General features: G+C 30.7%; 1 protein-coding gene across 3 annotated transcripts in view; it reads right to left on the minus strand.

The window, feature by feature from the left end:
* Positions 1-17,746, minus strand: part of unc-5 — a 544,094-nt gene that overhangs the window by 246,055 nt on the left and 280,293 nt on the right. For all 3 annotated transcript variants that reach the window (XM_014429463.3, XM_014429462.3, XM_014429461.3), the window contains exon 5: positions 3,938-4,216. In XM_014429463.3, coding sequence (XP_014284949.1) covers positions 3,938-4,216 — 279 coding nt within the window. The remainder of the gene's footprint in view (positions 1-3,937; positions 4,217-17,746) is intronic.

Consider the following 17,746-nt stretch of genomic DNA (forward strand, 5'->3'; position numbering starts at 1 on the left):
AGAATACAACAGTTTGACAAAATATAACGGAGCCGTAGTGCATTCCGGAAAGGGGTAGTCTGGGCCGTTAAATCTATATATTTTCATTTTTTCTCAAAATAGATATATTTTTCTTTTTCTCACAAAATTGATTATTTTGCTGCTACGAAAATAAACACATTGAAAATTCAATTTTGTAACGTAGTTGCAATAGTTGTTTTTCCTAATATTTTAAAAACATATTTTTTTTCTAAATGTTTATTAGCTCTAGAATTTATTTATTAAAAAATTTACAGAGAACGTTTATGTCTTTCTGTGGAGAAAATTAGATTAACAACAAACCTAATTAAAAATCAAAAATCATTATCAATCTGGGCATTACACTTCATTATAAATACCATTGTATAAAAACAAAAAATGTTGTATTTTTTTATAATATTTTTTTTATTATTAACTTATCAATAACGCCGTCATTGTTAACTATATAAAAACTAAACTAACTAAACAATATAAAACTGAATATGCCTTTTTCTCATCAGATTATATATTAAAATAATAAGTATTAATAGTTTAACGTAGATCATGTGTAAAAAATTATAATTCTGAAAGTTATGAACTTTAGACTGATTACAATAAATTTCACTATTCAATTAATTTATTGCTGAGTAGTAATAACAATTCTCTTAATCTTATTTTAAAAATTATTTAATTATCACTAGTAGAAAGAATATTTTATTTATTGAATAACGTGTCATCAGCTGAAAGATCTTGTTTTTAAATGAAAACAGTCATGTTGATGGTTCATATACATTGTTACAAAATGATTTTTAAAATAAAATTAAAAATTTGGCTATGTATTTCAGAGAAATATTTTCGAAATAAAAAATTAATCTATGGCCATATAGCGAAAGAAGTAAGGTTTATGCAAAATTCAATTTAACTTGATTAATATTAAATTAGAGAATGCAAAATTTGATAGTCAGTTCTTAATGTGGTAAAAATACATTTAGGAAAATATTATTATTTTTATTACGTAATAATACTTAATAAGTACTTTACTTAGTAATAATAATCGTTATTATTTTCATTTTTTAGTTTTTTTTATCAAATCCTCAAATTTGTAAGGGAATTCTTTCCAGGGTGTATTTCATAGGGAAATGCCCCAATTTTTGTCCTAACCCTTTATAGTCAATTAAAACGTATATTTGATTACTGCATGTATTACTTGTATGTAGTGATCGGAACTCCAATAGCCAACTATTTGGCTAAAATAATAATTGCGGATTATAACTTAAGAATTTAATACTACATATAAATAATCTTTATTAAATAAAAAATAAAACTATTTATCAGAAACCCATTTAGACGACTTGATAGCTGAAAACAAAATTGTGATTTTATATTTTCTTGAAAGAAAATCTCTGCAATAAATCGTTTTTTCCGATTAAGGACGAACATGCCAATAGCAGGAAAGAGAGGAAGGGCAGTTAAGGACAAGAACAAGAGAGTGGTGTAGGAATGGCGTGGAGATCCTATCTTAGATCGGTACAGAATACTGAGCAGTCACTTCTGGGTCAGCCTATAGCATTGTTCACGACCCTCTTGTGTGAGTGCAGGGCAAGAATATGATATATCATACAGTCATGTGTAAATAATTAATTATTTTATTTTAGAACCATGAAATGTTCTTATACTGATTATTTGTAAGTATAGGTGGACATAAGAAATTGCTCCTTGTTAAGTACCAATTGAACAAATATTAAGTAAGGAACCAAGTGTTTTATAACCAATATCAATATATTTTTATTAATTCGTAACAAAACCCAAGGCTCTGTAAAAATTCCAAAAAAATATTTACATAGGTTTTATATGGTTATAAGTCCTTATTGTTGCATACACCTCAATCGTATTTTTCCACTTCCTTGATTATTTTTAAAATTATTCTTTACTTAAAAAAAAACAATATATGTGTTTTATTCGATTTTTTTTTTTAACTTGCACAAACTCAAAATTGTTTTTGGCATTATATTAAACATTGAAAACTTATTCTTCTATAAGGATTCCACACTTAACTTATGATCCTATTTGAACCATACTTACTTTCGAAGCTCATTTTGGATTCTCTAAATATTTTAATGTCCAGTAGTAAATAATTTGTCATGTAGAATATAAATGTACCTTTTTATTAATTAATTAATTTTCTGAACGTTTTTCGAAGCAATTAGAACAAATCGTAACGCATTTGGTAACAGCTTTGGCATTTCACAAAGGTTTACTAGCCAAAATGCATCTGGTTTTGTTCGGAATGTACTCATGGAGATAAAAAAAATTGTTTTCATCCTAGCCATTGGAAAAACAAAATAGGTTACTATACGTTCTCTTCCTTCCTTCTCTCTCTTACATAAACACACACATGAAAGGGTACAAATGGAAATTTATTTAATGAAGAGAATCCTTTTTTTTTTCTATAGCGTGGTTGAGCTCCGTTAAACTAAATGCTAAAATATACAGCATCACCAGAGTTAAAAAGTTTAACATCCTCGTAAATTTTCATCCTAGGCCTATTTGCATCTTAGCTATGTTTTCTCCGGAGGGATCCCTCAGGGTAAGGAATAAAAAACGCATTCCACAGGACAATGGTCAAGTTTATAAAACGTCAAGTTCGAGTTTCATAGTTTCTATGATAGAAGTCATCAGTAACGGTAGAACTTTCGATCATATCCTTTCTAAAGCAAATGACAAATATCAGATATCATTTCAAAAAGGTTTTAAATGCCTTCAACTATATTGTGGGGCGATGAAACATTTCATTGCTGGGTTATGAATGTAAATTACTAAGGGTATAGGATGACATGCATCCAGAAAAATACCTATTACTGAAATTCTCAAAGGTTAGAGCTTCCTCATTTTGAAAATATTTTCTGCACCTGGTCTATTCATTTCAATCACTTATTAAAAACAAATAAATAACTAAAATGCAACATAATAAGAAATATATATATATATATATATATTTTTTTTTTTTTTGAAATTATAATATTTAGTCTTGTTAGTAAACTAGATTTGCTAGTATAATATCTAATTCCTAGTGTGAACAGTAAATAACAACAAAAAATAAATATTTCTTTTTAATGAAGCAAAAAAGTATCTTTCCCCTAAGACACCTAGGAAGCCAACCTACACGAACATTCATTTTCACGGCAACAATGACCTTCCCCTCTTTCGGATGATTGCCCAATAGTCATGAAATCGATTTGTCTTGGAGATTGATAATTTTTTGAACAGCTCGAAATTAGTTCCGGTAATGAGCCGCACGCACCCTGTCCGCCCTTATAGAAGGAACAGGAATCACAGGAACATTGGTATCAGAATCGATTTAGGGAACTGTTGTAATTGAATTACCAGTTGATAATCAATTTTCGATATAGCCTATCAGGATTTAGTAAACAGTTTAATTTTTAACTTTTTTTTTGTTTTTTTGTGCCTATTTCTAGTACTATAGCCACAGAATTGGCTGGTATTCCGAAATGACAAGGATGCTCTAATTTTGTATGAGTTTCTAAAGATGGCTTTTAAATCCACAAGTCTTAAAGTTCTAATCCTTTTTAAATTTTATAGAATCCATCAATCTCAATTATGAAACTAACATAAATGTATTAGTCAAGCGTTAGTTATAGTTAAAAAAATAGATTTAAATATTAAATTAGAAATTATTCGTGTCAAAATATATTTTTGTGACAACCCTATAGGGGTTTCAATACGAGCTTGAGTGGGAGACACACAAAAAAACCTTTTAAGATGTCAGTCAGTCCTAAAGTACAATTCAGTAGTTATATTGATTATTTATTTAATCGACTACTCTAACAGTACGGAATTGGAGAAGAAACGTTTTTCTGGAATAAAATGTATTTTTATATTCTATTATATTATATTCTCTAGAAAATAGTAAAGGACTTACCGAATACTGTGAGGAGCGCCGGATCCGAGATGCGCCTGGCTGCGATGTTCTCTGCGACGCAGGTGTAATTGGCTGTGTCTTGGAGCCGGGCCTGACTGACCAGAAGATGTCCTTCTGAGGACACGATGATGTTGGTGTCGGGTTCCAGTGTGGCTCCGTTCCTGAGCCAATAGACCCTCGGCGGTGGTACTCCAGCAGGGGGGTGACATCGGAGCTCAGCCTGATGATCGACCTCCACCGACTGGGAATATGGAGGCGATTCGAACTGCTTTTTCAGATCTGCAAGAATAAAAGGAATTGGGAATTACAAACAATTCTCCCTATTTCTGAAAGGAAATAATATATGCTATAAATAAAATATAAATGAAATATATTGTTGTCCCTGACGACAGTTGTCCTTTGTACTACAATCAGACAGCCCTGGCAAACCGTTGGTTAACAATAAATAGTTTTCTTTTACTATTTTGATACCTTTATTGACTGCCACCCGGACTATCTTTGTACAATCTACTTCATACGGTCAATTATCTTCTTCCAATATAAATATATTTACAACAAATAGTTATTTTTTGAACTTATTTATTTTCTAATAAAATTATATTGGTTTTCTTAGCAAAAAAATCTGCAGCAGAGCGCGAATAACTCTCCCTTACCACCCTATATACATCTCTAAATTTTGAGATGGATGAATTGGGGCTGTTTTTGTAATTTTTGAAAAAAAAAAAAAAATTTAGACCAAGGTAGGCGAAAATGATCAAAAAATTTGAATTTTTCTGTTTTTATAAAAAATCTTATTTTAGGATTTCTCTAGGTGGGAATAACGTCTTTAAAGTTTATTTCTGGCAAGAATAAACAGTTTAATAAAAGATAACGAAGCCGTAACGCAATATGGAAGGATCGGGTTTTCCCATTAATTTCCGTAGGTGTTATCCCCATGTTATTAGATATAAAAATCTTTCTGTGCAGAACTTTTGATTTATTTTATTTGAAAAAAAGTGAACAGTAATAAACAATGGATAAGTACAATATAATAAAGAATTTTATGAATAGCTAAAAAAGAAAAATGTCGTTAGAGCAGGAAAACCCTAGAACGCATGGACTTAGTTGATTGCGTTAGTGCTTCGTTATCTTTTGTTAAACTGTTGTATTCTTGGCAGAAACATAATTTATATTTGTTATTCCTCCTTTGTTTATTAATTATTAAATATTAGATTATTATTTCATTTTTTAAAACGAAGAAAAAGTGCGATAAATTCAATACGAGCACACTAACCTACAAAAAACGTGAGGAAGTAAATATTTAGAAAGTGAAAGTTGTGAGATGCGCGTACTACACCATATTTTTCAGCGTGTTAAAACAATAAAAGATCTTTAAGCTTTATTTAACAACATTGATCGCAGCTTATCTCACAGGTACTTTTATTAGTTTTTTTATGATTAAATATTTATTATATTCAATTACTGGTGTTCACAGACTCACGGAGTTTTGACCAGTGAAGAATACATTTAATGAAAATTCGGGATACATAAACGAAAGAACTAAGCCATTTAGGTAGATAGAGTTCCCGTTCTCAAAATACAAGAAAAAAATATTTAATACCCGGGCATGGATCTCTGATACCCTGAACAAGCGCTAAATTTGAAAGTATTGTGATATCGAACATGATAATAAACACATTTTAATATAGAATTCCTTTATAATAAAAAAAATTGATTTGCATCTTTCGCTTAAAAAAAAATATAACACTACACAGAAATAAAAATTAGTTTTGTAAAATATAATTTTAGGTATCTCATTAAATACAATATTTTGGAATGAGCTATTGTAACGAGTAGTTAGACAAATGTTCGGTCTACAATAAATAACTGTTATACAGACAAACCTTGTCGAACTACGTTATCTAAGCATCGAACTACACGGAATCGATAGCCTCTAAGGCTATACCTCGATAAATCAGTAGAGGCTAATAACAACCGATAGTGAAACGACGGCTTTATCAGTTCGGCCAGGAAGGTTGTACAAGTTATAAGGCTACCTCACAAACTGATATGTGTAACATCTTCCTGAAGATTAAGCCATCAGCTCCTTGTAGAAGTAAGTCAAAAAAAGTGCAGAATAAAAGTGGGTATGGCAGGGAAACATTTCTAAAAAATAGTTCAAATAGGAAATTTTTTGGTTCATTCATTCTATTTTATTTACTATTTATTTTGCTATATTTGGTGTAGTTGGAATTTTATGTGATTTTCTATTCTCTCTACAATGATGAAAACCTCATCGTCAATAAAAATCAAAATAATGGATTTACGTTTTTCTAAACTAATAATAAGCTGCTATCTTAAATGTGCAACTGTAATTAAAAAAAAAACTCTCTCAGAAATGTTCAGATACGTCACTTTTACTTAATATTAATTAAAAAATCTTAAGTTATTATAGAAAGCTTTCTAAAGCATGGCGTCAAAGATGGGTTTTCTTTTATATTGTTTTGAGGTAGATGGGATTTGCGAAATGCGGCAGGTCTCATTTATATGCATGTAGAGGAAAAGATATTGTTCTTGGTGGCCTAGATTTAATATTCAATTATTTTTATTGAACTTAATATTCAATTGTTCATATATTTGAATATTTATCAGTTTACTTCGTCTATTACCACTACCACTTTTTTTGAAATTAAAATTATCTATGTAGTCTGGTTCATCATAATTTTTTTTATATATATATAGTCATTATAACATACAATAGAAAAACAATAAAGTCGAACGAAACTGTATAAACTTTTAATTACAAAAAAAAGTTTTAATAGCGAAAGATAATGAATTAATATATTCAAATATGTGACGTACTGACTAGAAAGTGGATAAAAAAATAATTAAAGTATAATTTTAATTGATAATTTGCATGAAATATATAAAATTATAAATAAATATTTTAGCAATGCATAGAGATGAATATGGTGCTGGAGACAAAAAAAAACAATTCCTCTAATATGCACAAGTAAAACAATATGATATGAGACTGTCTGAGGAAGTTTGTGAATAGAAGTAAAAATTGAAACAGTCGACTTGCAACAAAATATTCAAAATGGTAAAAGTTAACTATTATTCAACAGTTTTTGAATGAAATTAATACGTACCGATTATTAGGTACCGTAAAAACAACTAGAAACCAAAGCAAAACAACTTAATCTTGCTAAATGGCTGTTTATCTATCCAAGTTGGACAGGAACACCAAACAGCTAAGACCCTCCAACTACAGAAGGAACTGGAAGCAGCTTCGGAGGGAGTGACCGTGTGTCGTAGAGCCATTACTCCTCAAAGGATTCGTTTCAGTTCTTGTTTCCAGGGCAGACGAAGACAAGGCGTAGGAGACAATGGCCCGATCCATCAGGATATTGTGCTCAAGGGGGGGGGGAGAAGGGGCACCCCACAATTTGCCGGATGGCACTCCCCCTTCCTCCCGGTTTTTATTGTCCCAAGGGTGAGGATTAATCCCGGCCTGCTAAGCCTTCTCTCTTGGGGCTCTTCTTATTCAATTAGCCGTCGTGTGGGAACTTTTTGTCTTTCGAATCTGTTCATCTCTTGCGCATGGTGGAGTTCGGCATGATGCGGAGTAAGATATTGGACGGACGATCACAAGGGTGTGAAGAGGATCATAATCCGAGGGGAGTTCTCTTCTGCCAAGGTGATGATTTCATGACAGAATCTCGCTTAAATTAGTTTCATAACCGAGGGGAAGATAATGACAAGATTGAAAAAAAAATGATGGAAAAGCAGATAAAAAAGTGATGAGACAACGGGAATTTAAAAATTCTAAGAGTACATGAGTAGGCTGTACCGGTGGTCTATTCTTCCAATAGAAAATAAAAAAAAAGTATTTTTGTATAATAGAATAAATCAGAAGGAGAAATTTATTTTGGGACATGTTTTCCCATAAGAATATTGCTGTAAATTCAAAAAGCAATTTTATATATTTTTTACCAACAATGTATTTATTTATATAATATGGGGTGTGATATATCTAAACTCCTGTAAACATATAAAAAATTACATTATTAAAAGTAACAGAATATTATAAGTACGATTTAAAGTTGGAAGCATAATCACATCAAAGTACCAGTACTGTTTCTTGAACAACGGTTGTACTAGGTGATTCGACCGCGATGGAGCATCGAAGCACATTTTTAAGAAATCCCATTAAAGTAAATTTTAAGTTTAATTAAATATATTAATAATAAATAATTTAGTAATAATTTAAATTCAGATTAAAGTATACTTTCAAAACTTGAACAGTTGAGACAAAAATAAATAAATAAACACAATAAATTAAATAGGTCGGTAAATAAATAATGTTGAAAATAAGATTTAGATTAATTATTATGAAAATATTTTACTTTGCTTGTTTACAACACCTACTATTATATGAATAATAAATATAAATTAAACAAAACGAATTGGTCACAATTGAATACAAATATGATGAAAAGGAATAATAAAATAAATGATAATAAAAAAAGTATAGAATAATCATTATAATTTTTCTATCAATATATTAATTATTGCAGTAATTTGTATTTTAGTTTTCTTCCTTTAGCTTGTATTAGTTCTTTTATTAATGTTCAAAAACAATATTGTTCCTTACTTTGGCTGGGTGAATTAGATACACCTATGAACCAAACCTATGAATGTGTGTTATAAACAAAGAGTTGAGCCTATATTACAAACTTTGTAAAAAAAGCTATAAGTTAATATAGCTTGTATAAACCTGGGGTTAAGACTTCATTCAAATCTCTATTTTTTTATAAAGAAAAAATAAATATAATACTATTTTTAAATTAGTTTATTGTAAACCAGTTAAATTAAAAACAAAAAAAAATAAAATAAATAACTTAAAGCATAAATTACAACAATAATAAATAAATAAACAGAAAAATATAATGAATTTTTCGTATTTCTTACATCGGAGGTGATCATTAGAATAGCTGATAATGAACATAATACGCCAATGTGAACTGAATTTAGATGAACTAATAAATTTATTTTTACCAAGGCCTTTTAGAAGTAATCAAATTTTACAAACACTGTTATTTTCGAATTTGTATTTTTAGAATTACAATACAAAATAAAAGTCAATATTATTTTAAAGGAAAAAAAGAAATAAACTAATTTTAAATACCTTATAGTATTAGGTCCATTTCAATTTTTGAAGTATTAGGACTCTTAGTCATATTAAAAAAAAAAAGATGAGTTTATTGATTTTCACTAGTGCATTTTCGACATTTCTATAGCAAAACATATAAAATTAAAGCAAGACATAAAAACTGCTGCCCATACAAATTTTATTTGCTTATTGAACGGGTATTGCATATAAATGACTGTTTATCTACGTGTTTCTGTTTGTTAAATTTGAAATTTTAAAAACAAAAAACTGAACAAAGTGGACGATATTGAAAGGGGGCAGCCAATAAGAGAAGCTTTATTGGCCCACCACGACTCGCTGGAATGCCTCTATTGGTTAATTTAGCTAAACCGATTTGCAACCCATGGTCGTTGGTTACTTTACAATAATACAGCTTTATACAATGTTTGTTGTTATTTCAGTCGAATATCTCTGACCCTTTGTCCACTCCAATATTTGTTAATTAACTGTATACGAAATATACTTTTATATAAACAATCTTATTTATTTTTGTAGGAAAAATGAATCGCGTTTACCATCAACTAAAGACTATAAAATTAAGTTGATTTACGGGATTCACTGTTAGTACGAAAGTTGATAGCAGAGGATCTCAATTAAAAAGCTTACAATATTTATGTTAAAAAAAGTTGGTAAGGTTCTGAGTGTATAGAAGAGAGTAGGAAAAAATACAAATGAGATTCCTACTTACATGGCAACTAAGTTGTTAACCAAACATAGAAATCAATAAATGGTGAAGACCTAGATATTGATAGAATATATGTAACTACAAAACATGGAGTGAAAAAGTATAGGAACAGTTTAAATTTATAATATTCTGTAAGGATAGTTCTTAATGATTTTTAAGATTAAAATAAATTCATGGTTTTTAGTATTGTATTTTTGTGCAATCAGAATATTCTGTTAAAAACCGATTATTGTTAGTGACAATAACTTTCTGGATTCGAGTGAAACATTTAACGGAAACTTGAAAATTTTTGTTAAATATTTATTTGAAAGATATTAGTTTATACTATGGTAAAATCCTATAATATTCCATAATAATTATTAATTTCTTTAAAGTAACCAGCAATTTGACGAGTAGGACGAAGTGAATAATTAATACAAAATATTCTTAGTACAATTCTGATTACTTCTGAAAAAGTTTTTTTTACAAGGTTTACGCTGAAAAATCATTTTATTTATTTTAAGTTTAAATTATTCACATTTCAATAGGTGTTATAAAACAATATTTAAAATAAAACTTTAGCTTATTTTCATTACTCCTTTTAATTTTTTCGGCTTTTGATGAAAAACTCATTTTTTTTTTCTTTCTTACAATATTTATGACATTATAATTTTTATTTCGGTTGGTAATTTATAATAAGCTGTAATTCTAAACCCCTATAAATTCGATTAATGTGCACACAAGTGCATAAACGAATCTAATAAAGTGATAAAAGAATTTTTTTTTTTAGGATAGTACGAAATAAAAAAAAATTATTATAATTACTGATTTTAAATTAATAAATACAATGCGTTTCTGGAAATACAAACAGTCGAAATAATAATAAACTTGTCATTCAAATCAATTGTATGAATTTTTACAATAGCATTTAAATTGGCTGCTTAATCCTGGAACTATTTTAAAATAATCAACTAATATGATCTAGGATCCGGCAAAATCTATTTCAGTCTAGATGATTGATAGAAACCTAAATTTAGCATTTGATGCATACCAAGCTATTATGGGCCAAATATAACAGCTGACATTAACTATGGCGTGTACTGAATCGCCTGGTGTACTGCATGCGACCTGTGTTAGTCCTGTCTTATCTCGACTTTAAAAAGAGCTGCCAGCTAGCTGTTAGGTCTATTATTAAAATAATAATCTTGTTAACCAGCCGCTACAGATAACTGAAAATACGAAGTAACATTAAGCCATACATAATTGTAAACAGGGCTTTAATGTAACGTAAAGTGATATTATTTATATCTTTTCAACGGAACAAATATAATTTACAAACACGATCGGGATTATTTATTATTCGTTAAATAATTTATACCTATTTATTGGTTTATAGATACAGAAAATTTCATAGAGATAAACACGTTTTATTTTTTACAGAAAAAAAACAAAACAACAGAAAAGTGATCTCGTTAATATATGTATTAAGGAGATAAACAGAAGAAATGATCCTCGCATTTACTGAAATATTTCATACTTAAATCCCCCGCTAATAAATTCTTACATCTTTTAGTTTGTTTGTTAAATATACATTGTAATATAATATTTGTGATTCATTAGGTTAATGTAAAATAATAATAAATAAATTTTCGCGTTGAACCATGTAAGGAAAAAATTCAAATTCACATGAAATATGAGACCACTTATTATTTTAGGTAAATACTGATAAGACTTCAATCTCAATTGTAATTTTTTAATACTGATGTTCAGAAAGTTCTTATCGTCAAGCTCAAATTTCATTTTATACAACATGAATTTAGTCTAGGTTACCGGAAATCGAATTTTCTTCCGGTTCTTTTCTATATCTTCTAAGCCCTCCCCTCTCACAATTTTTTAAATGTTATTAGCCAATAGCCAATTATTAGCCATATGTAGATTTAGAACTTCTCACCCCTCATGTACATATTTTCCGCACTAGATTTCCTGGCTGTTTCAATGATATCTTTACTTCAATCATATTATCACATTTACATAATTGCTCTTTAAATATGAATTCATTCAGTAGCAACAAAGTCGTAAAGAGCTACTTGCGGTGGCTCTTGGGTGGTCCAGGTTCTTCAGATAGAAGGGAGCCAAGAATGATTTATTCCATGACTTTTACTGCTCATTGTGATTGGAGATTAACTAACTCCATTATTAAAGTTAGAGGTTTTTTATTTGTTCTTGTCTAAAGATAATTATAATCACCCTTTACGATTGTCGGTAGGCCATAATACTTTAATATAGTTTAATGACTTATTTGAAGAAATATAATTAGACTATTAAAATAGATATCAAAATAGAATATATGGGTAAGTTTTACATTGAACATAAATATAAAAACATTAATATTAATGTTTCTTGATTATATCTTACGATTTTGAGCAATAGTTTAGACATCTTTCAGTGAGTCTTGAAACTTTAATAATTTCATAAAAAATACAAACAAATAATTGATTAGGAATATTAATTGTTTGAGAATGATGATTCCTAAAATTCAAATCTTATCTTTTAAATATAATAATTTGTTTCGTAAGAAATAGTTTAAAACAATTTACTGAAACAATTGCATGTAAAAGTAAACAAATTATACTCTACATGGCCGTACCCTGCAAAGGGCAGGAGGGGAAAGCAGCTCCCCCCCTAGAAAGGAAAAAATTGTTAATTTAATAAAAATTAATTTTTCATTTTAAGCGAATATTAATTGTAATAACTAATAAAGCACTGCGACAATTATATATAATTTCATTCACCTTTTCCTTGCTGAAATGTCACAACCTGATTGACCCCCCCCCTTGTTTTGATCCTGGGTACACCCTTGATAATCTAGTATTTACTTAATTAAGATTAAAAAATATTATTCCACAATGAAAAAGATTTTCTATCTATCAATCGGATTTGTATTTGGTATTTACATGAAAACACTTACTATCTAACTCTTTATTTTTTTTTTATTGTTTTCCATCATAATTTCAGGGTACTCACTCCATTTTTATGATTACTAAGCTTATCAGTAGTTAATACAGTAAAATATCCATGTGCCATATATTGTTTCATTATTGATATTTAAATTAAGTCGTGTGCTTAATTTAAGTTCACAATTTTATAATTTTTAGGTTAATATAACTTTATTTTGGTCCCTCCTATAACCTTCATCTCCTAGATTTTAAAATATATTTATATTTTTATTTCTAAATGCTGTCAATTTTTATTTACGGATTTCAAATATAATAAAATGTGAAATATTGCATTTTAGGATTTATATTGTTTTTAAAACTATTTTGTTCGAGAAATGGTTGATGTTTAGGTTTACAATTTGTTTTGTTTGGTTTTTATTCATTATTCAGCAAAGAATATTATTAGATATTTATTAAACAATTTATAACAAAAAATTATGATTTACATAAACAGATGCTGGACCATTGGACCATTTAGCAATTAAATTATTTTTTATGTGGTTCCAAACTGAAATTTCAAAAATATTCTTTGTAATGGTCAACTGTACGTTGAAGAATCAAGAGCTAGGGCGTGAATATGATATCTTAATATTATTGAACCTTATCAATTCGTAGGTAAAAGCTTTTAGGTTGTTTTAACCAACGCCATTGTTGTTATATCTTGAATATAAGTCCGGTTTAAAAGATTTGTCCATGTTCCTGAATCCTAAGACTTTTACTCTTGAAGGCCGTCATTCGCCTTATGGTAATATGGTACAGGAACCCCCACACTCCGTCAGACCTGAACCGTGACCCGACATTGCAGACAGGCTGACCCGAGATAAGTCTAATGCCCGTGTGAGAGGTGTCGCAAGTGGACTGTTCCTTCGAGACCAAATGTGTCCTCTGACCTCTTTTATTACTGACAGCGGATAACTTTAGTTGCCTATCCTATATTTTTACCAGTTCAATACGAAATGCATACATGCTTTCTGGTAAAACTGAAAATTCATGGAGTGATCTTAGTAGTTTTTGTTTTGGTTATTTTGCTTTCTGGGTCGGCGCCGAGACACTTAACACATATCAAGACTCAATCTGTAAGACATGAATACGATTATGTATGCGAAAACAGTTCTAGTCTCATGAATATATACTACATAAAATCATTCTTCTGTGTTATGTTAATGCCCTCTCGACTAAGAGTTGAGTACTAACAACAAAGTTCATTTATCTTACATTTTAATTTATTCAATTTATAAAATAAAGATCATACGATTAAAAAAATGTATCAGAAGAAAGAATCACAGACATTATTTCTGTTAAGAACATACCCTTTCAGGCAAAATACTAGGCCCATTCAGATGAAGGAAAAATATTTTTACGTAGGGTGCACAGTTACATTTAATATTGTGGTAGAAATTACCATTATTTTTGGATTAATAAAAACGAAATTTAATGCCAATGAAGCCGAAATTATTAATAGTGGTTCTCCTTCTGCTGTAAAATATAAATATAAAAAGTAAAATACATTTTTTTTTTCAAATAACTAAAAAATGTCAGCTGAATAAAAAAAACTCATTTTAAGAAACTCTAAAGAAGAGAGTCGAAGAAATAGTCCTAATGTTTTAGAAACCAATAACTAGCTATACCGGGACCTGAGAATCCTTTTTAATAATAAGATCTGATAAAAACCATTGGTCTGTCTAAAATTTTCGCCCTGGCCAGCTAGTAATATCATATTTAAATTAGAAGGTTATCCAAAATGGCTCCGACACGGTTGTTGAAGCTGTCTCCGCCCCCACTACTTACTCTTCATATTACAAGTGTAGAAGAGAGACAGTTCTCAAAGAGTTTTAATCCCAAGAAAAATACCAATAATATTTACGGTAGTTTGTTTCAATAAAAAATATAACGGACAAAATTAACGGAAAATTGTAGTACAAAAATAATTAAAATGATGATACATATAACAATACCACAAAGATACAAAATAAAACATAAAACCTTTGGTATTCTAGAAGCAAAGCGGTAATATAGTTGTCAAAGTAATGTTGAAAACAAACAAATATTTGGTTAATAATTTCCTCTTTTCACCATCACCTGGCTGGCGGAGGCGGCAGGACGGAATACGAACAAGGCTATGGTTTATGACAAGGAGACCTGGAACTGGAGTGGGCACGATTTAAATACACAGCAGAGACCAGAGCACGGCTGGGGGCAGTCGTGCGATCAGAGGACACGACTCCTAGCAATTAGCTCTCTCAGGATAGGATACATATTTATAACTGCTTGAGACGGGTGTGCAGCGGTTAGGGGGTACAGCGTTCTCAGGATGCAGAGCATGGGAGAAGAATCTGGCTTTGGATGCCTGGGAAGAAAGTTGAATGAAAGTCTTTAAAGAACTACAATAGGTCCACAACGAGAACTAAGACACAGGAAATAAATAATATTCAATGGTCTAAAATAATCGACTAACTAGAGACAAGGGTAACAGGGTTCAATACACAATCGCAGCAAAATTGATCATGAAAGATAGTAATGAGACAGTGCGAATAGAATTATTGAGTGTTTTGCGAAAACATAGCAACATATTTAGGATTTAATTTTGTCATGCGACGAGCCAGGGAAGTTCTTATAAAAAGCAGAAACGGCTGCAAATTTTTGTTAAATCTTCCTATTCTAACTTAACTAGTAAAGATATACGTTGAAGAGCTGAAACCCACTTTTTTATGATTCCAACGGAAGCCATTAATCAGTTGTTGATGGTATCATTGAATAAATGGGGTCGGATATTTAACGTTTGTTTATATGCTCCTTGACAGCATTTTTTCCAGATTTCTGAATGCAGTTTTATAAAATAATTGGTAAGTGAAAGTAAACATTATAATAAAAGAACCTCATTGAATTTAAATCCTGAAAAAAAAATCAACAATATTCTTAACTGTTTAGCGACAGATGAACTATTTTTTTTTCTTTTTATCCCCCTCCCTTGCCATTCCTGGCATACAGGGTGCGGGAGCAGTGGGGTAGTGCGCGCTAGGGTTTCGGATCCAACTGCTCCCAAAGATCACCAATTCTTTTTTTTTTTTTTATTCTTTTAATAAAGTTTTTACTATGGCGCAGCACAGCACTAGGTTTAGCGCCTTACTGATGAAGCTGTGCCTTGTCCACTGCATCCGTTCGGTAGGTCCTTCTGGAGTCTGGGTGCCTCCTGGTCTCAAGTCTGGGTCAGCTTCCTCCTCTTCTGGTGGCTCGCCGATGTTGGGCGGTCAAGTCCTTCCCATTGTTAAATGAGTTGGGCCCACCACCTCCTTCCACCCGTAAATGAACTCCCTGAAGAAGTGATAATTCTCTTCTTCCCTCAAACAGGGAAAGTTCGACTCGGCGAGGGCGAAAATCTCGGTCTTTCTCGACAGCCTGGCTCGGTGTTCTTCCATGATGGAGCAATCTACTATTACGTGTTCTGCAGTTTCAGGAACTCCGCATGTGGTGTACTGGGGGTCGATGTTCTTTCCAAAGGTCTGCAGCTTTGCTCGAAACCCCCCCCCCCCCGTGTCCTGTTAGGATCTGTGAGACCCAATAGTCTGGGAGGACGCATTTAGCCTTCAATCTAGAAAGGACGGTAGGGAAGAATTTTCAAAAAACGCCCTTCTGGCTTGCTACCCACTGTCCATTCCACTCCTGTATTGAGTCTCCCGCAGTATTTTCTTCCAGAAGTTTGGAGTCTCACCGGTCCTTTCTGACAGATGAACTATAAACAAATTCATCGACATGACTACTATGAGCCGTACTTTTGTGGCTGTTTATATAAAATTCGTAAACAAATGTAGTACACTTACCGCATCTAAGGTTTTTTTATTTTTCTAAAACCATTTGTTGCTTTAGATATATGAAAGAAATTATAGAAACGGTAAGGAAAAGTTTTGCTTTTCTTATCTAAATTCTACACAGCGCGTGTAAAAATTCACGTTTCCTACATTTTCTTAAAATTTTATATTAAATGTTAGTGCAACTTAAACAAATTAAAACACATATAACCAACATGTAAACACATATTAATCAACCTCAATCAAGTGAAATTCTTAATATGACAGTACACAACTAAATTATTACTAAGTTTCTGGGAAATGTATAATGCTTCTGGCATCCACTTAATAATTTAAGCCATATGATCTAAAAATTGGTAAATACCATTGGTTTGCTCAAAATACCATAATAGCATAAAAACGGACATGCTTCTCTTGGCTATGGATACTCGGGTAAAAACAGCTAAGCATAACTTCTCATTCTATTTTAGAAAGGTTTCCAATTAATTTTCACAGTCGTAAATTCCTCGGCGGTAGTAAAACCGAAGATAAAATTTTCAGGGATACTTTCCACATCACAACTTAGTGATGGATCGTTAGGTGAAATATGTAAATGAGAGGACTATGGTTTATATATGGAGGAATATGTAAATGGAAATTATCTGTAACAAACGAGAACACGCCTAGGTTGAATAATTTAGCGTCTAAGTAGCAATAAAAACCGCGACTCTGATTGGCAACGGAGCTGTCTTGTCTCGCCTCTTAATGCAACACCCACAAACCGAGTTTTTATCAAAGGCTGTAAAAATGTCTATATCAGTTCGCTATTTGTGACTGCGGAGGCGTTCTGGATTTCTATATCAATTATATTCCTTACCCTTAGCAAAATATGGCTAAAATAAAGTAATAGTTAAAAAAAAAAAAATGTGTGGCTGTCTTTGAATTGGCCTAACCTCAGGGTAAATGAAGGGTTGAACACTTATTATGTTTTTATATTTGTACGTGTTAATCAATAGTTTTCAATCAATAGTACAAAAAATAAAATAAAAATAAGTAGGGCTTCGGTGAAAAAGTTTCATTAAAAAAAATAATAATAATAATAAAATAAATAAAAAAAAAAAGAAGAATACCAACAATATTTATGCCATTTTGTTTCAGTAAACAATTTGT

This window comes from Halyomorpha halys, unplaced genomic scaffold (assembly GCF_000696795.3).
Source record: "Halyomorpha halys isolate HHAL.00 unplaced genomic scaffold, Hhal_1.1 Scaffold802.1, whole genome shotgun sequence".
NCBI classification, from domain to species: Eukaryota; Metazoa; Arthropoda; class Insecta; order Hemiptera; family Pentatomidae; genus Halyomorpha; species Halyomorpha halys.